Here is a 26,441-nt window from a genome sequence, read left to right on the forward strand (position 1 = left end):
TATGATTAGAAATCTTTCCTTTATTTTAGGCTACTATTTTTCTCTTCTTTTCCATTTTCTAGTTATTTCTATTTCTATAATTCCTCTATAAAGAGAATGATTCCCTGTTCATTTGATAGAACATTATATTCAAACACTTCAACTTGGTATCAGAGCAGGATCTCTGCACTGAGTCTCTAATTTATAACTATGGTTGACAGTTTCTCAGTCATTAATCCTGAACAGAAGGAGAACACCACTCCTGCTTCATCAGATTTAAAATCTGAGTAACGGGTACTAGTTAGTGGTGACTCCCATTTTGTTCAGATCACCACATTTTGATTTAATGGGTTAAACTATCTTAGATGGTCTCAATTAGTTCAGATGTATATCCGTGGAAGAGGGAAGATTGGATATCTCACCGGTGAGTGAAGCCAGCCTAGCGTCATTGACCCACAATATAATGTGTGGGATACCGAAAATTCTATGGTGATGACATGACTGGTGAACTCAATGGAGAAGGATATTAGTAATAACTACATGTACTATACCACAGCTAAAGAATTGTAGGATAGTGTTAGGGAGATGTATTCTGATCTTGAGAATAAATCCCAGATTTATGAGCTCACTTTAAAAACTAGAGAAATTCAACAAAGGAATGACAATGTCACCAAATATTTTCGCACATTGAAGCGGGTGTGGCAGGATCTTGACCACTTCAATAACTACAAGTGGAATTCAGCTGTTGATACTAAACACCACCAACAAACAGTGGAAGAAGGGATGATATTCCAATTTCTTGTAGGCCTCAACATGGAGTTAGATGAAGTTCGTGGCAGAATTATTGGAAGAGCAATCCTACCTTCAATTGGAGAAGTATTTGCTGAAGTTAGAAGAGAGAAAACTCGTAGAGCTGTAATGATGAGAAAAGACAAGACTAAACAGACTTTTTTGGAGTTTAATGCACTCTTAGTGGCACCTACTGCACTTAAAAGTTCATCAAATCAAAAGCACCCCTCCAATCTTTGGTGTGACCACTGCAATAAACCTCGTCACACCCGAGAAACCTGCTGGAACATTCATGAAAAATCAGCACATCTTAAGGACAGCAAACCTGGTCCCAAAATACGTCCTACCCCAACTGCTCATGAGGCTGAAAAATCATCCTTGAGTAAGGAACAGGTTGAGCAGCTTCTAAGATTATTAAATTCTAGTTTCATGTCTAGTACTCCTAGTGGTTCTTTGTCTCAAACAGGTAATTTTAGTATTTTTATCTCCCTTAACTGCACCTCAAACTTGAATGCACCATAAATTATCGATTCAGGGGCATCTGACCATATGACCAATCTTTCTCCTTTATTTAAAACTTATTCTCCTTGCTTTGGCAATGAGAAAATTAGAGTTGCTGATGGTAGTTTTTCATTTATTGTTGAAAAGGATACAATTAAATTGTCTAAAAATATTGACCTAAGAAATGTCCTACATGTACCAAAGCTTTCTTGTAATCTTCTCTCTATTAGTAAAATTTGCAAGGATTCCAATTGTGTTGTGACATTTTTTGACACTCATGATATTTTTCAAGACCGGACTTCAGAGAAAATGATTGGCAGTGCTAAGATGATGGATGGGCTTTATCATTTTGAGGATATTTCAAAGAATAAAGTAGCTCAAAGATTTAGTGGTATAAATTCTATGCCTATAAAAGACCAAATAATGCTCTGGCATAATAGACTAGGACACCCTAGTTTCTCATATCTCAAACATTTGTTTCCAAGTTTGTTTAAGAATATTGATTCTTCCTTACTTAAATGTGAAAGTTGTATTCGTTCAAAGAGTCATAGAGTTCCTTATTACTAATAACAACTCAATTTGAAAAAAAAAAAATTTTGTAACTTTTATTGATGACCACACACAACTATGTTGGATCTATCTCATGCATGAAAAATTTGAGGTTTCTAAAATTTTTCAGTATTTTTCAACAATGATAGAAACACAATTTGACACAAAAATTTCAATATTAAGAAGTGATAATGGCACTGAATACTTTAATAAAAATCTTCGTGAATTTCTTCAAAAGAAAGGTATTCAACATTAATCTACATCTCCCAATACACCTCAAGAAAATGGCATTACTGAAAGGAAGAATAAACATCTTGAAGTAGCACGTGCTATTATGTTTGAGGGTAATGTTCCAAAGTATTTATGGGGAGATGCTGTCCTAACAGTAGCCTATCTCATAAATCAAATGCCCACATGTGTGTTACACCCCATTGGATACTTTCAAAAAGAATTTTTCAGCATGTAGGTTGCATTCTGACTTACTTTTGAAAGTATTTGGTTATACTGTATTTTTTTATACACGTTCATATCAAAGTAAACTTGATCCAAGGACAGAAAAATACATTTTTATTGGCTATTTTCCAAGTCAAAAGGGTTATAAATATTTCAATAAACACACTAAAAAATTTCATTTAAGCATGGATGTTACTTTTTGGAACATGATACCTTTTTTCAGAAAAATTCTCTTCATAGGAAGAGTCTAAGTGAAGAAAATTTTTTGCATGAACCTTTACCCACTCCTATCTTACATATTGAGGATACAACTTTCACTAATCAAGTAAATTCTGAAACAATTACAAAACAAGATGTGAAAATCAATTCTAAAATTGTGCCAGAATAGTTGGAACCCAAACAGGAAAAGAAATACCATAATAAGAAAAAGAGCTTCGATATTATGTTCGGGAATATCCCAAGAATACTAGAGACTAGTCCATCATCTCTGTACCAACCCAATCTGAAAATCCGAAAGACGGCCCAACTATAGTACTTCAGGAACTTCCAAATAAATCTGAAATTGTCACTTCTAATAATAACTTGCCAGTAGCCCTTAGGAAAGGAACCAGAATCTACACCAAAAAGGTACTCAAAACCAGCACCAACCATCCTATTTCCAATTATGTCTCGTACCAAAATCTCTCTCAAAAACATCAAGCTTTTTCTTTTAAAATTACAAATCTGTTTGAGTTTAGGAACATAGAGGAAGCACTAGATGATCCCAACTAGAAATTAGCAATGATGGAAGAGTGGCATCTGGCATGCACTCAATAAGAATGAAATTTGAGAAATTGTAGATCTGTCACAGAACACAAAATTGGTTGGCTACAGATGGGTTTTCACCATCAAGTGCAATGCTGATGGAAGCATAGAGAGGCATAAGGCTAAGTTAGTAGTTAAGGGATTTACACAAACCTATGGAGTACACTATCGAGAGACTTTTGCTCTAGTTGCTAAACTCAGCTTTGTGAGGATTCTCTTATCTCTTGCTGCGAATTATAATTGGCCTTTACATCAATTAGATGTAAAAAATGCTTTCCTGAATGGGGAGCTAGAGGAAAAGGTATTCATGAAACTTTCACCTGGATTTGAGGCTGAACTAGGGAGGAATAAAGTGTGCAAACTAAAGAAATCTCTTTATGGATTGAAACAATTCCCAAGAGCTTGGTTTGAACGGCTTGGAATGGTGGTGAAGGGACTTGGTTATACTCAAAGCCAAGCTGACCATACACTTTTCTATAAACATTTAGCAGCTAATAAAACTGCCAGCTTAATTGTATATGTGAATGACATTATTCTGACAGGTGATGATTTTTTTGAAGCTAAAAGACTTGAAGGAGAAGCTTGCTGAAGCATTTGAAATCAAAGAACTTGGCTCATTAAAATACTTCCTTGGAATTGAATTTGCAAGGTCTAAGGAAGGCTTTTTTATGAACCAATGAAAGTACATCCTAGATCTTTTAAAAGAGACGGGATTACTTGGTTGTAAAGCTGTTGAAACTCCTATAGAGCCTAACTTAAAATTGAAGTCAGCTGAACTAGAAAATGTAATGGATAAAGGGAGATATCAGCGGTTGGTAGGGAGGCTAAGCTATTTATCCCATACACGCTCAGATATAACCTTTGCTGTGAGCATGGTAAGCCAGTTTATGCATTCACCTGGTCGAGAACAGATGGATGCTGTCTTTAGAATTCTAAGGTACTTGAAGGGGTCGCACGCGCTGGAAAAGGGTTACTCTGCAAAAAGTATAGACATATTCAAGTAGAAGCCTATACAGATGCGGATTGGGTTGGGAATATCATGGATAGAAGTCAACATCTGGATATTGTACTTTTGTTGGCAGAAATCTGGTTAGTTGGAGGAGTAAAAAATAGAGTGTTGTGGCACGAAGTAGTGTAGAAGTTGAGTTTAGAGCAGTGACTCATGGAATATGTGAAGCAATATGGGTAGAAAAAATCCTACGAGAACCAAAAGTTTCCATTTCTCCACCAATAAGGTTGTATTGTGACAACAAATCTGCAATTTCTATTTCTCATAATCCAATGTTGCATGATAGAACTAAACATGTTAAAGTTGACAAGCATTTTATCAGAAAAAGATAAAGAGAGGACATATTTGCATCTCATATGTTCCAACTATGGAGCAATTAGTAGATGTTTTTACTAAAGGATTACCCAAGAAGACCTTTGATAGCATAATAAGCACGTTGTCAATGAAGGATATCTTTAAGCCAGTTTGAGGGGGAGTGTTGACTAGGTCAAATTAAAATCAGATTCGTGATTATTTTCATAAATCTTCTATATAAATAGAATTAGTTATAAATCTTTTTCTTATTTGGTTTAGCTTAATTTAAGGGATTTTATGATTAGAAATCTTTCTTTTATTTTAGATTAATATTTTTCCTTCTTTCCCATTTTCTAATTATTTCTATCTACATTTGATAGAATATTATATTCAAACACTTCAACTTATATCTTACTATAAAACATTTCACAGAAACTATGATTTTATTTTGCTCATCTGAGATATTCATCTGAGATATTACTTATGTATGGTCTTTCCATCGAAATGGTAGACACAGAGGCCATTGCTATTTCAACCGCTCTCCATGCAGAGTTACTGTCAAAATCTCCTTGTAACCTTGAGTCAACAACTTTTGTTATATCTCCTTCAACAACCATAGAATTAACCCGTTGACTTATATGATGAATCATGTCTTCTCTTACTATTATCAGTGCTTTACCTGTGATTATCCTTAAAAGAACTACTCCAAAATTATACACATCACTTTTCTCTGTCAATATATTTGATATCGTATACCTAACACGGGGAATCCAATAATAATTTGGTTAGTTAATTTTTCATTCTCTCATCAAAATTTCTTTCGATAATCAATGTGATGGATAATTAATTATATAATTGAAACTAAACACATACTCAGGATCTAGGTACCCTGGAGTTCCGGCTACAATTGTCGATACATGTGTACCCCCGTCACTCGCAAAACATTTGGATAATCCAAAATCAGCAAGTTTGGCATGGAAGTTTTCATTTAATAGAATATTTGTGCATTTTAAATCTCTGTGAATTATAGGTGGCTTACAACCATTATGCAGATATATTCCAATCCTGGATAAGCTTCCACCATGTATAGATAATTAATAGTTAAGACTCTAGAAATAAAATGGCTTGGAAATTGTGGTGCATTTTAAGTTCAGTTTGTTGTAATAATGTAGTTTGGCTTGTTAACAATTTTATCTTTTGTTGGTTTTGTATTTTAATTAAGTATAAGCGATGAAGTCCTTTGCAAATTTATTATTACAAGATCTGTTATATTCAGTTATTATCAAATAGGTCTTCTGTATGTCTTATGTCTTTCAAGGTAGATTATTGTGACAATTTATATATCTAATAATCGAGTTGAAAGAAGAAAAATTACACCAGAAAACGTAGTTGCATAATAAAATATGATATTTTGTTCCCGCTCCCCCCTTCCCAAATTGTAAGGCAGGCATTGAAGGCTAATTTGAACAAAGATATCAAATTAGGCACTATTATAATTACTAGGCAAAATATAAAAAGAATATACTAAAGCATCGGAATGTGCCATGATTTGATATCTAATCAATTCTCCTACTAAATCTTCATGCTTCCTTGGGTTTGATAGTTTTTTATAAATCATTAATAAAGCTCATGATTTAGTATGTAGTGTATTTTCATGCAAATTTGTGTTAGTAAATTGTTGTATTTAAGTAAATTTTATGAACAAACATAATGTCCAATCATGTTACAATTTACATATAAAAAGAGAAGACAAATAAATATATAACAACATTTAGTTTAAGAAAATTGGATAATTTTGTTTCTCATTTAATTTTGGACAATTGGATAAATTTAGCTTAGTTTCCAAAGTTCTAAGTGTTCAGTTGAAGGAGACTGTGTTTGCAGTTGTTAAGGGATACAGGGTTTGGCAATTTTTATTACTGTTAAAGCAATGGTTAATTAATGTGAAATGAATATTTAAAATTGCTTAACATTTAGGTTGAGAAAGCACCATCTAAAAGCTATTCAAATATTGTTGTTCTATATAAAATAAAAAATTTTGTTTTCTATCTTCTTTTTCACGTTGTAGATGTACTTTCATTCTTTTGACTTCTCTAAAAATCTTATTAGATTAGTAATAAAAGAGTGTAAATAGATATCGTCAAAAAATTAATTTTAGATTTCACATTAAAAAAAACAAACCCAACAATTTTTTTTTTCGATTAGGTGAAGGCTTTTGCCATCTTAATAATCAAATAACATGTTTTAAACTTATTTACTCACAATACTTTTACCATCATATCAGCATTATTATCATGAGTGTCAACTTTTTCAAATTCTAACAATTTGAAATTCAGCACATCCCAGTATTTAGTGATATCTAATATTAATATGTTTAGATCTTACATGAAAGGTAGAATTCTTAGCAAGATAAATAGCACTTTGACTATCATAAAATAACACATAATAATCTTATTTGAAACTAATAAGCTCTCCAAACAAATTTTCATCCACAATAAATCTTTACATACTTTAGTTGTTGCAATAAACTCTACAAACTTGACCAAATAACCTGGAGTAGACTTTTGAGAATCAACATCTCTTGCCAAATCTAGATTAGAGAGGAAACGACACCAACCGCATGAGCAATGTCTAGGGCATACATTAAGTTTCTAACAGTTGAGTCATAAGGAATTTCATCCATTGCTTGTTTTTCCTTGTCAGTGATTGGATACTACTTGGTACTCAACTTAAAATGAGGAGTAAAAGAACTAACAATACATTTGGCATCATTTATGTCAAACCGTTGAACATCTTCTTTGTGTACTTCTCTTGTAACAAATAAAATTTCTTAAAATCTCTATAAACAAGTAATTGTCGTGCCCAAAATCTGTTTGTTGACAGGATCCAAATCTTTCATAACAAATAACTTACTCAACTGTTTCTTGAACTCATTAATCCTCAAAACATTCTTACTCACAATCAAAATATTATCCAATAAAGTAAAACATTGATAAAATCACTATCAAAAAACTTTTGTGCAATGACATAAAATTGTCTTATTATAACTATCCCCTGTAATAGATTCAAACTTCTTAGAAGCTTGCTTCAATTCATAAATACTCTTCTTAAGCTTGCATACAAATCTTTCTTTTCTTTAACAATAAAATCCTCTAATTGCTCCATGTAAATTTTTATGTTCAAATTACAATGAAGAAAAATTGTCTTTACATCTGTTTACTCAATCTTCATATCAAGAGAAGCTGCCAATCCAAGCACAACACAAATAGATAATATCCTCACAACAGGAGTAAAAATCTTTTGAAAATCAATACATTTTCTCTTGGTAAAGCCTCTAGCAACCAATCTAGCTTTATACCGAAGTTTAGAATTGTGTTCTTCATTTTTAATTCTAAATAGAGGTGGAAACAGGCCAGGTCAGGGCAGATTTTGCTCTTAACAGGCCTGATCAGTCATGTAATTAATTGGCCTGAACCTGTCCTGCAGCCTGTTATAGGCTTTTCTTCAAGTATTAAGCCTGCCCTGTTATTCAGTCAGGCCATTGCCTAAAGGCTGTTAAAAGGGCTGATAATTTTTTTTTTGCAAAAATAAAAATATTATTTAAAAAAATTTAATAAAAATATTTATATGTAATATATCATATTTAATATTTATAAAAAATTTTAGACTTTTAAAGTATATAAAATATACAAAAGTATTTATAATTAAATATAATAAATTTAAAATATCTCATAATTTTATTAATAATAAAAAAATTATTTATATATGTAATTATGTGTTCGCAGGCCCAAATAGGCCTGACAGCCCAATAAGGCTAAATAGTGAGTCTGGACTTGCCCTATTAACATATTAAGACTTTTATATGAGTCTAAGTCTGTGTCTATTTTATAACAGGTCAGGCTAGGATAGACTAAACACAGGCCAGACTGCAGGCTCCTAATAAGTCGCCTGGCCTTTTTCTACCCCTAATTTTAAATATCTATTTATTCTTCAAAATTCTCACATCTTTAGGTAGCTTTACTAATTCATAGGTATCATTTTCAGGTAAGGAACTTTGCTCTCATTTTTAGCAGTCTCTTCATAGCATTCAGATTCTCTCCCACTAGTCAACAAGACAAATTCATGCGGAGAATATTTTGACAAAATTTTTCTTTCTCTTGTAGACCTTTCAAGTTCATTAGCATGCACTTTTAAAGCAGATTCTTCATCATGACTATCATCACCAATTTCATTATGTGTTAAAATTCCATCTTCACCTGCATCTGTATCATATTCATTCTTCTGAGTTTTAATGCTATCATCTTTCACCATAGACACAAAGGGAATAATATTCAAAGTAAAAAAAATTACTTGGATAAATTATTGGTTTTTCTACATTATCAAAATTCTTTAATGTTTGGTTTTCAACAAAAACATCTCTTCGAATCATGTTCTTGTTAAGAGGATCATAAAATCTATAACCAAATACATCTATTTCATAACCAATAAAAATACATTAATTAGTTTTTACATCAAGTTTGGATCTTTCATCTTTAAAAATATGAATAAAGGCTTTGCATTTAAAAACTCTTAAGTAATCATACAAAATATCTTTACCTTACCATACCTTTTCTATCACTTCAAATTGTAAAGGAATGCATGTTATCTGATTCAAGACATGAACAACACTGCTCAAAGCTTCACACCAAAAGAACTTTATCAATGTAGACTGTGATAATAAACACCTAATTCTTTCGACCAATTTTCTATTCATGTTTTTAGCCAACAGGCTATTCAACTAGGGAGTATTCGAAGGAGTTTTCTGATGTATTATACCATTCTCTTTACAATAAACATCAAATGGATTTCAGTACTCACCACTATTGTCAGTATAAATATATTTCAACGTCTCAGTTTTTCTTTTAACAAAAGCATAAAATTGCTTGAACATATCAAAAACTTATCTTTGGTCTTCAAGTATTATTGTCTTCATTAGATCACATACATCAGAATACACTAGTTTAAGTATTTTTGACTTCCTGTAAAGGTGGATGTCTCTTGAAAAAAATTCTATTTTATTTTTCAGTAAAACATTAGTTTTATTTTTGCAAAGTAACCTTGCAACTAAATAGAAGATCCTTCTTGAATAGTATATTCATGTTTTTCTCACTCATATAACATAATCTCTTTTGTTATAAATAAGTTGTATCAACAAACTCAACATCATTAACAACATCTTTTACAAGCTTTACTTGAATTAAATAAATAGAATATTGTGTACCTCTAGCAACAACTATGAAATTCTTGGTGAGCCTCCAACTATCACGAGAGAATGAGTTATTTAAATTTTTATCACACAACTTATCAACAGAAAGTAAGTTTAACCAAATATCTGAAACATACTTTACTTGCTTCAAAATTAATTTGGAACTGTTGGAGGTTTCTAGGAAAATCCGTCTAACACCGACACATTTTGCAATATCTAAATGAGCCATTTTTACATCATTAAAATCTCCAGAAAAATGTAAACAAATCTCTCCTAAATATAACATGAATAGAAGCACTATTATCAATCACCCAACTAGTGATATTATCAACAAGGTTAACAGATTCAAACTCCATAACTAAAAAAAATCATCATAAGTTACATTGATCTTGTCTTCATTGCAAAATTCATAGATATTACACCATCAGAAACAAGATTCGACAATAAATTTCTAAGAATTTTTTACGAATCTGATAAGGAGTCAAGAAGTAATAATTCTTTAACTTCATCAAAATTGATACCCGTAAAAGATAATTTGATTCATAATTTTCTAGAAGTTATTCAAGTGACATGTTATTGATGTCCTATCTATATAATTCATTGCCAACAACTATTTAAAGAACGAGCAATCTCTTAAGAATTAATTTGATTATTTACTAAAAAAATAATTGTATTACTATTATTATTCAAAAACATAAAATTTATCTTTATTACTAAAAAACATATAAAATTATTCTTTTATAAAATACTTATATATATATAAAAATGAGAATGTTATATTAAAATTTAACTTATAAGTAAAAAATTAATTTTCAAATTTTAAGATATTATTTTATTATTATAATTAATTATGATAAATATAATTATTTAAGTTAAACATTAAAACTCTCGCATGAAAAAGAGAAAGTTTTTATACTCTACTTTTAAAATTGTAGACTTTATCGTTTTTTAAAGATATTTATCAACTATTTATTGAGACAGCACAAATTTATATGTATAAAAAATTGACTTAATCTTTTTTTTATTAATTTTACAAGAGGACTATGGTGTATTTTTTAATATTTAAAATGTTTTATTTATGAAAGTATTTATTTAACAAAAAAATTGTTTAAATATATTACGAATACGAGGCCAGTGTTTTAAATGACTAAAACTATTTTTTAATTAATGCTTTCGGGTGTAAAAGATCTTTCAAGAATTAACTTTTAAAATTTTCAAACATACATTGATACAGTAATTTTCTACCGACGAAAATTTTTTTGTTTTAAAAGAAGGGGAAAAATATTTAGAATCATTTATATAAAGATCAATATACCTCTTTATGATTAAGGGTATTTAATAAGTATTAGAAATAACATTGCTCAAGTTTTATTTCGAAAACACACATTTCATGTACTCTTGATAAATTTTAGGTACGCAAAAGTCAAAACAGCAGATTTTTTATTGTTTTTCTAATTGTGTTATAGATTGTGAGTATCTATCTATTTATTAGGCCTGACTCATTTATTTATTATAATTATCTACCCTTTTAACTTATCCAATAATAGTTTATAGTTCTGCACCGCGTGAACAACTGCATAAGTTGTCCCCTACTCACTCACCAAGCTGGGGTCAATACACACATTAAATTTTGGACACTTGAAAGCTGGGATAAGTACACACGTCAAATTTGAAGGAAACTGAGAGAAGCTGACTTAGACTTTTCTTTTCTACCCTTCTTGGTCAACACTGTAATAGTATCTCATCATAATTTGTATATTATAGTAGAGTGGATAGCTAGTACCAATAATAACACCAGTATAATAAACAAATTAATAAAATGGTTAAATAAATTGCTACTTACAAAATGTAACTTGGGCAATATAACTATATAAGTAGCGGCTCTCAGCCACTCGTAATAATCCTTGTCACCCCAAACAAATTACTAAACGGCAATGATGATAATAAATTCTCTGCATTATCTTTTTGTACTGCTTGGAGCTCTTTCTTTCCTAGCACCGGTCCTAGGCCAGGATCCATCATCAGGTTCGGTAATTTATTACAGGGTAAAAAAAAATAAAATGTTTAAAGTAAAAAGTAAAATATTTAAAATTTATTAAATATTATCTATTTATCTTTTTTAGTAAGTTAGACACAATTTTAAAAGTATCCTAATATTCACCAATATATATATATATATATATTAAGTTTGACACAAATTTTAAAATTATTTTAAGTTTTATTTTATTTTAATTTAATTTTGTTTTAAAATTTATTTATTTGTACTAAATATATTTTTAACTATTAATTTTTAAAAAAAATTAGAACCAATTCAACAATTATTACATAAAAATAACTTTCAACACAAACAAATTAAACATAATTGTCATGTGTTATTGCTAGATTGATTTTAAATTTTTTAAAAATTTAGCTGTCAAGAATATAATTAATACAAATAAAAAAATTTTAAAAACAAAATTAAAATAAAATAAAATTTAGAGATATTTTTAAAAATTTTTATCAATTTTTTTTTTAAAATATGCTTTAATTTTTATTAAATTTTGAAGGATTTATTTACCTTGTGCATTTAGAGCACATATTATTACAACTGTTTTGCTATGGTGTCTCCTAAGGACATAAATTAAGCATTTTATAAAAGGAAATATTTTAATACTATTTATTGCTTTTATGCATTGAAAATGTAAAAAAAATTATTTTGTAATAAATAGCATTAAAACATTTTTTGTGGTATGTTTAATCTATATCATTTGATACAATAGCAAAATCTAAATTATAAAATTAAAAAAATTTATTGAAAATATTTAAAAAGTTTTATTAACAATAAATTTATAATGTATCCTTAAAATATATGTTAGCTAAATCCAATTTTAAATAATCATTTTAAGTTTTGTAATTTTTTAATCTAATAAAGTCTCATTAATGGTTTTTATCAGGATTTATTAGTATAGATTGTGGACTACCTGAAAATATCAGATACATCGATAAAAATACAGGAATCAATTACATTTCAGATGTTAAGTTTATTGATTCCGGTGTGAGTAAAAGCGTATCGCCTCAAGATAAAAATACTCATCAACCACAATTTAATTACCTAAGGAGCTTCCCTAATGGTGTCAGAAACTGTTACAAAATAAATGTAACAAGTGGTGCTGATTATTTAATTAGAGCTAGTTTCTTGTATGGAAACTATGATGGTCTTAATAAACTCCCACAATTTGAACTTCATCTTGGACCAAATGTGTGGGAAACAGTAAAATTCACAAATTCATCAATCAGCGTAAACTATGAGATAATCCACTCTCCACCGCAGAACCATATACATCTCTGTCTCGCTAACACGGACAATGGAACACCGTTTATTTCGGTAATAGAATTGAGGCCTTTGCCGAATGATACTTATAGCATTAGCATAAAGTCAGTTGGATCATTGGCACGTTTGGTGAGACTAGATCTCGGCTCCATCACCAACCTTTGTATCAGGTTAGTCCATTCAATCAAATCATTATCTACTGTTTTAATTTTTATTTGAGTGACACACTGTTGTTCTCCAATTGCGAGAAAAAAGAAAGAAATTAAGAAGTTTAAGGGAAAGAGAAAGAAGGGAGGTTTAAGATTTTAACAGGTCACCGAAATTTTAACTTTTTAAGTCAATTTTTTTTCAAACACCAAAGATTGACTTAAAATAGGTAGAAATTTAAGTACAATCAACTTATAAAATTGATGATTAAAAATAGTTAAATAATTTAATTAATTTAATTAAACTTTTATTTAACACTCTTAATTATCAATCTTATGTGAAGTTGACTTCACGAGTTTCCACCTTAAAACATTCTATCATTTTTCAATTATATTTGAACTTTTATTAATTTAAGAAGATGATTTTGCGAAACAAATTAGTTATGACTTTCAATTTACGTGTGGCAAATGGGCATGAATACCTTGTGTCGCCCAAGCTCGGTACCAAATGAAGTGGGCAGGCCAACGTCATCTAAATAAATAGGTTAGAAAATGCAAAAAATTATATATATTTTTTTTGGTGTAACTGGCTAATTTGTCAAAACACTATTTTTTAAATTTAATTAAGATATTAAAATCTTAATGACTCATTATCTAGTTTTTAATTTTAAATAAATAAAAGTAAAATATTTCAATAAGAGAACAATAATTAAAATAAAATAAATTTGTAAATTTATCAAAACCATTGGAAAAAAAAATCACAAAGACTTGGGTCCAGAGAAAATATGGGGAATAGCATGTGAGTAGATCCTTTTAATTTTTTCTTTTTTAATTGTGTTGATAAGGTGTGATATCTTATTATCTAATATTTCTTTACATATTTTTTTATTTCACTTAAAAAATATAAAATAAGAGATAATATTTACCAAATAATTAAAAAAGGTTTGAGAAGATTAATGTGGAATCAACGAGCGAGCCGAGGGTTGAAATTTTAATTTTTATATTTAAAAAAGTAATACTAGGAAGATAATTTAAGAATTTTGTATAATTTATTAATATTTAGATAACTTTATTTATCAGAATTCATTTTATGAATGCAATTTTAATTTTATTTTTTTATAAATAAATTTATTGGTATTCTGAATGTTAATGTTTATGGATAAAAATGATATTTTTTTTAAAAAAAATTACTCAAAACTCATTGTGTTAAAAAATATCAAAGGAGATAATAAATTAGTTTATGTAAAATAAAAAATCATTCCTTTTTAAAAATATATATATTTCAAATATAAATATATTATTTTTTATATCTAATTAATTACGATTAAATTTTTAAACTCCTAATTTTGTTGATTGGATTTTTAAATCATGATGATAATAAACAGGTACAAAGATGATTTATACGACCGCTTATGGGAGCCTTATTCGGACAGCGAGTGGACACAATTAAGCACTTCATTGAACACTGATGAACTAAATAATTCAGTGGCATCAACGCCACCGGTAATTGTCATGAGCACTGCTGCTACACCAATAAATTCTAATGCCTCTTTGGATTTCACGTGGGATGCAGATACTGTAACCGATAGTTTTCATATTTGCATGCATTTTAATGAGATCCAAAAACTGAAAGCAAATGAAGCTAGATTATTCAATATCACCTTGAATGGCAAGCTCTTTTATGGTCCTTTTGCTCCTATATACCGTAAAACAGATACTCTATGCACTACTTCACCTTTTGATGGATTCACGACATATCAGTTATCAATTTTGAGGACAGAGTTCTCTACACTTCCACCCATCATCAATGGTATTGAGATTTATTCAGTTAGAAATTTGTCACACTTAGAAACTGAAAAAGATGATGGTATGTATGCAATTAATAATACTTATCTCATTATATATGTACAAATTAATGCAAGGCTTGGAAGTCTATAATTAACTATAAAGTAATATCTAAATGCATGGCATGGCAGCTGATGCTATCACAAACATCAAGGTAGCCTATAGGGTGACTAGAAATTGGCTTGGAGATCCATGTTGTCCCGAAGCATTCAAGTGGGATGGCCTAGATTGTAATTCAATTGATGGTGATGGCACTCCAAGAATAACATCCTTGTAAGTAGTCCTATAAAATTAATTAACCATACTCCTAAAGAATGGCTAATAATGAAGTCCGATTATTAATTAATTAACTGTCAATTCATGACATGTATGTCTAAATGCAGGAACTTGTCTACAAGTGGATTGACAGGGCACATAATTCCTGATTTCTTAAAGCTTACTATGCTAAAGACATTGTGAGTATCTAACTTATATTCAGAAAAAAAATAGTTGTATTCCAAAAATTTGAATTTAAGACATTTTTACTTAAAAGATAAACCGTTAAAGTATTTAATTATCATCTCTATTACACATATTTAATTAATAAAAAAGTTGGATTAGTGCCTTTATTCCACCAGTAAATATTTAATGCGAACAAATCAGTTCAATTTGTTATTTTTCTATTTTTGGATTGTGATCATACAACTGGATTATTTGAATGAATTGCGCTCTCTCTCTCTCAGGGATTTATCAAACAATAACTTAACTGGAGATGTTCCTTATTTTCTGGCACAACTGCAATCACTACAAAAATTGTAAGTCGATCCCGTTGTGGTTGGTTAATTAATACTAAATAATAATAGACAAGGGTATCTTATCCGTCTTTGTTTTGGCAGAAACCTGGAGAACAACAACTTGTCAGGTTCAATTCCAAATGAACTCCTTCAAAAACAAAGAGATGGTATATTATCATTAAGGTATGCTTGATATATATATACTTAAATCCATGAATTAATAACAGGCAATTATTATGATATTTTTTATATATTATTACATAATAAGTTTAAGTATGTATATGTATTTAACAACTAAATTTTTAAATAGTCCCTCATTTTAGATTTATACTAATTTGACCTAGCAATTCGCCTGTACCAAAAATAAATTAAAAGACTTATTTGCAGTCTGAAATTCAATCAAAGGTCAAATTAGTAAAATTAAAAATACATACGATACATACCTAGATTTATTATGTAATAGTCTAATTTAAAAGACCATTTTAAAAATTTAGTCTATTTAACACATAAAATAACAATGTATATTATTTTATTTGAATATAAAATATAATTGAATTAAATTCTAGATAATTAATATATATCACATTGTTTTCATTTTTGTACAACTATAAAACTTAAGAAATATTTGCATAATCCTAAAATATATTTGATTATTATTTCAAAAATTTATTTTTTGTCTAAACTTTTATTATGTGTTAATAGATTGCTTAAATATATTATTATTTCTTGTATTAAAAGTGTAAAACAAATTTATTACGCAATAATACGTAAAAGAAAGTAATTTATTCTCTAATTTTAGATACGAAAATGTTGGATAAATAAATTATTTTGTAAACAAGTCAAACCAACTACAAAATGTATATTTTATTATTTGTCTTACTCACACATATATTTTAAAAGATTAGTATGTGTTCATAATGCGTAAAGGACAAAAAAATAATTCTAAAGATATATTTTGTACTTAAATTTTATTCTAAAAGCAATATATATATATATATCAGATCTAAATATTTGGACACGTTAGTAAAAATTACTTTCTCCTTCGATGCTACGAAAGCGCTATGCGTATCTACACCAAGATCAACTATTATTGTCAACTCCTTGATCAATGGACATCTGATCTATATTGAGAAACTTTTTGTAACTCTTTGCACACCATAAAATTCTTTTCCAATAATTAGGCTTACATACGTTTATGTGTGTAGAGGTAAAGAAATAAAATACTTGTATGTTATTCATGTGTTTCTTCTACTCTTGGCATACATATATATAATACGAAATTTGTTATTGATTTTAGATTTGAATCTTTTAAATTTATAGATTATATCATAACTTAATTTGAAGCAGAATTTATTAGGATCTCATTCAAACTTAGAATTCAAATTTAGAAATAGAATACCTAATTATTTTCAATTCTCATTTAATATTCTCAATTAGCATATTATTATATGATAATTATTTATTTGAATTAATATATTATTTATTTGATCGAATCAAAATAATAATTAAATAATTTTACAGCAAAAATTAGAACATTCGTTAATGTATGTGTGACCTCATAGGTTTAATACTAAGCGGATAGTAAATTAGCCATACTCAATTTACTAATTAAGGTTAGCATCTAGCAACACTCCTCAACGATTCGACACTATGAAATAATATATTTTTACTAAGAACCCACAAAGAATAAAGTATAATTCCTTTCATCTTTCCAACTCTTGGTTAACCTTTAGAATAATTTGGTTTAATTGTCAAACTCTAACTTGTTACCATTATTATAATAAACTGTGAATGATATAAGAAACTCATTTCTTCATTCATTTAATCTCTTTGGCCAAGATTTTATTCATCTGAGTCATTATAATTATAGAGCTCAAACTTTTTACCGAGAGTTGACAGATTTCTTATTAATTAATCATTAATTTTACAAGTATTTAAATGATACTCAATATCCATTCAACTAGCACCCTAGGGTATTAAGTGTCCGAAATTAAAGTATAATAAATACATTGTTAATTACTATGAGTCTATGATAGTCGCAGGTAAAAAAAACTCTATTACTATGCTCATCTTGAGAATATTCTATTAACAAATATACAGTAATTATAACTATTAAAATTTTTTAAAGTGAGTCAGTTTAATGGTTATATCTTTATATATATACCATATATATAATTTAATAAATAAGATCTATTAATCTTCGTCTAATAAAAATTATTATATATATATATATGATAAATCTCTGAATTTAATGACAGATAGATTTTTTTATAATAACCTTTTAATATAATAATAATAAATTATTTAATACATAATTGATTAAATTATAGTCATATTATTAAATTTATTCCCAACACAATCAACTTTTAGCCTCTTTTCCTCTTTTCACCTTTTTTTATATCTTTTTTTTTCTATCTTCTTCTACTTCTCATATTTCTTTTATGTTTTATCCTTCTCTATTTATTTGTTTGTTTTATCTTTTGGTGAATTAAACAAAATTACGAAGAGGAAGAAGAAATAGACATGCATGAAAAAAAAACACAAAAATTCTTTATACAAAAATTTTATGATGATAAATACAATAATTTTTTAGAGATAAATACAATTTTTTGAAGACAAAATTACGAAGAAAAAATAAAAATTTATTGGAAAATTTTTTTTACCACAATAAATATGTAAATTTTTAAGGTAAATACAACTCTTTGAATAGAAATAAATTAAAGGATAACGGTAAACGACAAAATTTTACGATAATAAATATAAATTTTTTTTATTACCAAAAAAATATAAAATTTTTTTAATGTAAACACAGAACTTTTTGAAGAGAAACAATGAAAAATATAAAAATTTATTGACGAAAAAATATAAAAGCTTTTAAGATAAACAAAACTTTTCGAATAAACATATAGGAATAAAAAAGAATTGTTAGGAAAAACACAGAAAATTTTACAATGATAAAACACCAAAAATTTTTTAGGGTAAAACATAATTTTTTAAAGAGAAATAAAAGAAAAAGCAAATACGATTTTGCATTATGTAACTAATATTGATGTGTTATATAATTAAAATTTTCATATTTTTCTTCTTTGTTATTTAGTTAAGAAATCTGTAGAATTCAAAATAATTTATATTTTTTAACAAAAATTTCTGTATTTTTAATTTCTTAAATTCATTTTCTTCCTCCTCTTTTTCTTGTATCATTCTCTTAAAAAAAAAAAACAAGTAGAGAAAGAAAAAAGATAACAAACAAAGAAAAAAAATAGTAGGTAATTCACGCATATTATGTTAGTAGTGATTTTTTGTGAATTTGATAAAAAATTTGGTTAAAAAATAAGAGTAACCAACTTACCAACCAATTCCTTTAATTTTATGTACTTACCATTCAACCGTGATTTCTTAAAGATTTCACTAACTTTACTTTGTTGTCTTATTCTAGTGTGGGACAAAATCCAAATCTATGTGCATCAACTTCATGCAACCCGCAAACAAATGATAAGAGAAAGAAAAAGAGTAATGCAGTTATTATAGTGGTAGCATTAATGGCAGGGATGTTGCTGCTTCTAGTGATTGCAGCAGTTATAATCTTTCGCCAAAGAAAGCCAAATGGTAATCTTTCGCCTCAAAGAGCAATACGGTTACTGTTGCTAACTGTCATTTACGATCTTTTTTATATAAACTTACGTGAGACAATTTCTGACTTCGCTAACTCCACATAATATGTGATAGTGAATAACTGAAAATTATCATAAAAACCAGATGCTGCTAAGAACATTATTCTTGGGAAGCCCGGTAACTCAATTAATGGTTCTCAACTGGGATCAAAGCAACGTCAATATTCATTTAACGAAGTTGTTAAGATGACCAGCAGCTTTGATAGGGTTCTTGGTAGAGGTGGATTCGGAACAGTTTACTATGGCTCTATTGAGGATACTCAATTGGCTGTCAAAATGCTTTCCTTATCATCTGTGCAAGGATATCAACAATTTGTTGCAGAGGCAAGTGTTCAAAATATGAATTAAAAAATAAAAACAAAAATGTCATATGTACACTAAAATTAATTATTAAAATTAATTATTAATATATTTATATATAAATATATATATAGTTTAATTTATTTTTAATATGTATTTTATACTGAAAGTAGTTAATTTTGATAACTAATTTTAGTATAATAATTTAACATAATTGTAAAAAAAATATAATAAGTGAAAGAAATTTCTATTATTGCTATGTTTGACAAAAATAGAAGGTGATTTTTGAATGGCAGGTTAATCTCCTAATGAGAGTACATCACCGAAATCTGACCTCTCTTATTGGTTATTGCAATGAAGAAACTAATATAGGACTCATCTATGAATACATGAAAAATGGAAACTTGGATGAACATCTTTCAGGTGTGATCACAATTATTTCTATTTTATTTGTATTATTATTATAAAAGTCTCTATAATTTTATTAAATTTAAAAATAAATTTTTATATTTTAAAATTTATAATTAATCTTATATTTTTAAAAGTTTTAATTAAGTTCTTTACCATAGTATATAGGATAAAGTATTTTTGTCATTATTTTATTTTTGACATCTGAAATGTCCTATTTTTGTTTTAAACCTTTTTATTTCGTCTTATATTAATTTTCTAGTCAAAATTAATTTTTTTAAGAAAATATTCTTTTTTTCATTATGATTTTTCTTTATGTAGTGACAAAAATTGCAATTATAGTAGTTATAGTAGTAGTTCTGGTGATTTGAAAGTAAAAATAGCAGAAAAATAAGAAAAATAAAAGAATAATAATAAAAAATATTTGTTTTAAAAAAATTAATTTTAACTTAAAAATAAAATTAAAATAGAACGAAATAAAATATTTATAATAAAAATAATACGTTTTAAAAACGAAATTAAAATTTAAATAAAATATTATGAATTAAAATAATACCTTTTTATAGAATATAACTAAGAATATTATTTTTTTTTTATTCATATTATTCAACAAATACATGTCACAAACTTTTAACATGTGAAATCTGTTACTCTCTTTTTTTTATTATTATTTTACAGGAGAAAACAATAGGAAAAAGTCCTTGAATTGGAAAGATAGACTTCAAATAGCATTGGATGCAGCCCAAGGTCAGTAAGAAACATAATTAATGAATATGCAAATTTCGTCCCTATATATTTGTTCTTAACTTAACTATCTATGCATGATTGAAAATTAAATTCAGGATTGGAATATTTGCATAATGGCTGTAAGCCACCTATAATCCACAGAGATATAAAATGCACAAATATTCTATTAGATGAAAACTTCCATGCCAAACTTGCTGATTTTGGATTATCCAAATGCTTTGCGGCTGATGGCGACACACATGTGTGGACAATTGCGGCCGGAACTCCAGGCTATTTAGATCCTGAGTATGTATTAATTTCAATGATATCATTATCCATCACTTTGATTATTGAAAGAAATTTTGATGAGAGAATGAAAAATTAACTAACCAAATTATTATTCGATTCGCCATGCTAGGTATACGATATCAAATATATTGACAGAGAAAAGTGATGTGTATAGTTTTGGAGTAGTTCTTTTAAGGATAATCACAGGTCAACCGGTGATAATAAGAATGGAAGACACGACTCATCATATAAGTCAGCGAGTTAACTCTATGGTTGCTGAAGGGGATATAACAAAAATTGTTGACTCAAGGTTACAAGGAGATTTTGACAATAACTCTGCATGGAGAACAGTTGAAATAGCAATGGCCTCTGTGTCTTCTATTTCGGTAGAAAGGCCATACATGAGTGATATAGTGAAAGAACTAAAGGAGTGTTTGGCTGTAGAGTTAACTCAAAAACATAATAGTTGTGACTTTCAAAATGAAGATTTAATTGGGCAGGTTAGTTTGAACTTGATTAGTACTGATATCAACCCCATAGTTAGGTAGGTTCATAGTTCATTCCCAATTAATGGAAATAAAATAGATTGGGAATTTATGTTGCATTTTAAGTTCAGTTTGTTGTAATAACGTGTTTTATACATTCAAGCTAGCTAGCTAGCAAGCTAGCTATTTTGTCTTTTAATTTGTTGTTTTGTATTTTCTTATATATAACAAGATCTGTTATATTCAGTTATCATCAAATAATTAAGTTTGTATCTTTTAGCGAGACTATCATAATCATTTATCTAATAATTGTACTGAAAGAAGAAAAATTATATAGGGTTATGTTAAGTGTACACTAAAATCAGCTACTAAAGTTAGCTACCAGTAGAATAAAATACATGCTAGAATATAAATATACATTGAAAATAAATTAAACTATACATATATTTATACACAAATACATTTGTGGCTGATTTTGGTATACAAATAACATTTTTCAATTATATATACTAGTACTTCTAGTATGTAGCATGACTAAATTAAATATTGGTGTTCATTATTGGCATCGCCGCAGCCAAGAATTGGCATGTATAGCAGTTTGATATCAACACAGCTTTTTCTCTTGATGGAGATTTAGAGGAGAAGGTATATAGTATATACCATAATGCTTTCTTGAGGTTTCTAAACCTGGTTTAGTGTTTAAATTGAAAAAATCCTATGATTGTTTTGTACAGCGAACATTAGCCCCGCCCCCTCCACATTTTTTTTCCCAAATTTTTTTTTAAACCTTCATATAACAATAATCTTATGTAAAATGTTAAGCCTCTCTCCTAATTGTAGTCTTAAGAAGTGTGTGCTTTTCTTTTAACTAAAAACGTTAGATAATCAATACTTTTTATCTTTTATTTATTTTATATTTGAACTAATATTATTAATCAATTTTATTATTTTTTTTATTAAAAATATTAACATTCTCTTTTTTAAAAAATTTTTACGTTCCCCCAACGATATTGGAGTGATGCAGCCACTTTACTTTGCATTTATTTTTTATTTCATTTCTATTTTTATTTTGTTCGACTGAAGTCGAATCATGATTAAATCGATTTAATTAAATATAACATAAATTTATTAAAAATTTAAAATGGCATATATTGTGAGATAAGGTAAAGAGCAATTAAAATATTGTATGAACTAAAATTGGTCCAAGCTTGATTTTTTCGTTTAAGTTTTTTAATCTTTATGTATATATCACACATTAGCAATAGAACTTCTAAACCTGCTCAAACAATATCAATTTCAGATATAATAACAGAAGATAATTATTCATGATAGACAATCAAAATTTGAGGCCACAAATTTTAGTATGGTGCAAGGAAGAAAAAAAAATCAGTAATTTGAACAAAAAAAAGACTAATAATTAACTAGTCTCAACCCGTAAAAAAAAGGCCAATAAAAATATTATATTACTAAAAAAAATACAAAATATATAATCTATCTCTCCAATAAAAACCTATAGAAAAAAGTAAAGTCATATATAATACAATTTCAAAAAAAAAAAAGGGAGAGAACTCTAGTATCAAAAATAAAATTCCAAAAACAATTCTCGTCGCTTCGTCACTTAAAAATTCCACATTTTTACCGAGGTGCATTGTGTCTGGTATCTGAAAAAATAGATAATAACCACGAGTGAAAGCCCAAAAATTTTTAATAGGATAAAAATTTTAAATAATGGCTACATAAAAAAACATAAATCCTCTAAGTAATATATCTTGATCTTCACATCAACAGGAATTTAAGTCTAGAGTCTTCACTAATTCGTACAAGGTAAATTTTATTAAAGTAAGAGTACTTCAAACTACCATTAATCTTCCATTCTCAACTGTTATCATCATTATTTTCAGACTCAAATCTTTTAATGAGATCAAACACAAACAACGATTAATACAAAACAATCACAAATAAAAAACAATTATATCAAATAATACAATTAGCAGTATCTAAATTTTTACAATTTTTTATCTCTTTTTTTATAATTGCTTTCATTATTTTAATTTGTATTTGCACAACCATCAATATAATTGTGAGAAAGACTTAAGTCAATATCTTTTATTCTGTCACAATCCGTTACTATTTCTTTTCGTCTTTCTATTTGTAAAAGAGAAAAAAAATATATAAATACCTTGAAACTTTCACTCAGAAAGGTCAAGGTAAGTTCAGGACGATGGAGAAATTTGACTATAAGCATGTGTTGCTGAAAATTCTGATGTTCCTAATATTAAAAAGATTGTAATAGTGACAATAATTTGTAGTTCTTGTGCAAGAACACGATCAATAAAGATGTAATTTACACTACTATTACTCATGAATACGACGAAATTATTCAAAATTAAAAGTCGTACATTAATTAATATTTTATTTCTTTGAATAGGAGTGAGCACGAATTGTGGGTACTGGTTATCCGTCTGAATTTGAATTAAACTAATTAAATTAGTTATAAAATTAATGGGTAATTGGGTCCAATGCAAACCGTATTAATGGACTAAATACCCATTTTGGTCCCTGAGATTCACGCGATTACTCATTTTGGTATTTGAAATTCAAAATTACCTATAATGATCCTTCAGATTCAAGTTTAGGCACCAATGTGGTCCCTCGATTTTTTTCGGTGATGATTAGGCTAACGGAGTGCTCAGATGACACCCTTCCTACCACATTGGATGATGGTAAATGACGTTGTTTATCCTTGGCACCCAAACAAGTTAGAAATATCATCGTTTTGTATATAAAGGGAAAAGAAACGATGGAGACACAAAATAAAGTATTCGTCTTCTTCTCTACCTCTACTATTCTTCGTTTCTAACTTGTTTGGACGCCAAAAGTAAACAATGTCGTTTACTCGTCATCCAGCGTGGCAAGGAGGGTGCAATCTCAGCACGGAAAGAATTGAGGGACTATATTAGTGCCTGGACTTGAATATGGAGGACCAACATAGGTAATTTTGAATTTCAGGGATCAAAACAAGTAATCGCGTGAATCTCAGGGACCAAAATGGGGATTTACTCCGTATTAATGACTCTCTCTAATAATTGATTAATTGGTTTGGATAACGGTTCTGGGAGTATGAAACCCAAATTAACTTATAGACCCGACTATATATTAATTAAATAAAAAAATAAAAATTTAAAAAATATATATATTTTAATATGTTTGGATTTTAGTGTCTTTAGTGTTTAATATATTTAAATTTTAATATCTTTAATTTTTAATGTAGTTAGTGTTTAATATATTTGGATTATTTCTATTAATATTACATGTTTATTGTATTTTCAGAATTTTTAAGATAACAATTTTAAATTTTTTTATTTTTTTTTTAGCATACACACAAAAAACTATAAATCTAAACTAAATCAAACCAATTACAAATCAAGTAATTTAGTTCTAATTGCACTTTAAATTTGAACTAACTCGACCCATACCCACCCTTACTTTTGAGACGGTTGCTCTACAGCGATTCGGCGAATGTAAATTTTCTTAGGCATTTTTGGTTTATTTTTTAATACATAATAGAATTTGAGTCGAAAATCTAAAAAAAAAAAAAACAAGAAGACAAAACTAATTATTCTAATAAAGTGAATTATCCTTAGTTAATACATTTTAAATTTAGTCTATAAATTCACCATAAGTATTTTATCTACACTCAGACCGATAAAATGATAAATCTTTGAAAGAAACAATCCTTATTATTAGATTTTACGAGTGTAATTACCCGTGCTATGCACGTGATAAGATTGAAATTATAATTTTAAATTATTTTTTAAAATTAATTTAAATTATAATAATTTAATTAATAAAAAATTAATATGTTATGCATTGTTTGTTTTTTTAAAATTTACTATTAATTAGATTAACTTTAAAATAGTTATTAATCGATTTTAATAATCTACTTTCTTTAATAAATCAGACATATATACTGAATGTGATAATAAATAATATAGTAATAGTTAAATCTACCCACAAACATATTGACTATTATCACACTCTAAAACAAATTAAATATAAAGGCTATTAGCACGCACTTATAAATTATAAAATCGCACTGTCTTTAATTCGTGCAAGGGTTTATTTATCAAATAAACTTAAAAAACAAACAAAAAATATTTATAAAATGGACCTAGCATCACTTGAAAGAATCATGGAAAATAATTAATTCACATTATCATCCATAAGAACTATTTCTATGTAAGTTGGGTTGTTCTTGTCAAATTTGGATGAGACTTTTCATAACCTTATAATTCTTGCCTTTATTTTTCAAACTTTTTCATTACAAAATTTATCATAGGTAATACTGTTGATAGAATCGTAGTTAGTATCCTTTAGGTATGCAAAAATAATAAACAGAAGAAGTTCTATGTCTGAGGTACGAATTTTCTAGATGATAAATAATGGTAACAATTCACTATTAATCCTTATATATATACACACACTAATTATACACGTTAATAGTTAACAAATATTTTAAATGGAGATACTTACTCAATATATATGTTATCGATATTAATTATATGCCAATATTTTTAGGAAAGAGATAAAAGAGGAGATATATAAATATATATAATATTATTGCTATAGGAAGCATATATAAATTGCTACATTTTTTTATTATGTTATACAACTTAAAATTATACTATAATGTTATTATTAATGCTAGATACTTGCTATAATTATATCAAATTTAATTATGAATCTAAATAAATAAAATAGATAACATTCAATATTATTTTTTTTTACATTCAATATTATTGTAAATATAAAAAGTAAAATAATTAATGAAAAAATATGAGCAGAAAATAAAACATATTAATTAAA

General features: G+C 27.8%; 1 protein-coding gene across 1 annotated transcript; it reads left to right on the top strand.

Moving 5' to 3' along the window:
• Window positions 1-564: 564 nt before the first annotated feature.
• Window positions 565-21,849, top strand: LOC112710001 (LRR receptor-like serine/threonine-protein kinase IOS1). Its single transcript, XM_072201906.1, has 14 exons — window positions 565-1,234; window positions 3,111-3,617; window positions 12,557-13,103; window positions 14,465-14,946; window positions 15,056-15,197; window positions 15,308-15,379; window positions 15,647-15,718; window positions 15,800-15,880; window positions 19,134-19,303; window positions 19,454-19,692; window positions 19,965-20,091; window positions 20,755-20,823; window positions 20,919-21,108; window positions 21,221-21,849. The coding sequence occupies exons 1-14, from the start codon at window positions 565-567 to the stop codon at window positions 21,636-21,638; spliced, it is 3,786 nt and encodes a 1,261-aa protein (XP_072058007.1). The 3' UTR covers window positions 21,639-21,849.
• The last annotated feature ends 4,592 nt before the right edge of the window (window positions 21,850-26,441 follow it).

Source organism: Arachis hypogaea, chromosome 9 (genome assembly GCF_003086295.3).
Source record: "Arachis hypogaea cultivar Tifrunner chromosome 9, arahy.Tifrunner.gnm2.J5K5, whole genome shotgun sequence".
Taxonomy (NCBI): domain Eukaryota; kingdom Viridiplantae; phylum Streptophyta; class Magnoliopsida; order Fabales; family Fabaceae; genus Arachis; species Arachis hypogaea.

Coding starts and splice junctions, on each gene's coding strand:
- LOC112710001 (XM_072201906.1), top strand. CDS start 565: ATGTATTCTGATCTTGAGAATAAATCCCAGATTTATGAGCTCACTTTA. Junction 14,947..15,055: donor AGAAACTGAAAAAGATGATG/GTATGTATGCAA, acceptor ATGGCATGGCAG/CTGATGCTATCACAAACATC. Junction 20,824..20,918: donor AGCATTGGATGCAGCCCAAG/GTCAGTAAGAAA, acceptor AATTAAATTCAG/GATTGGAATATTTGCATAAT.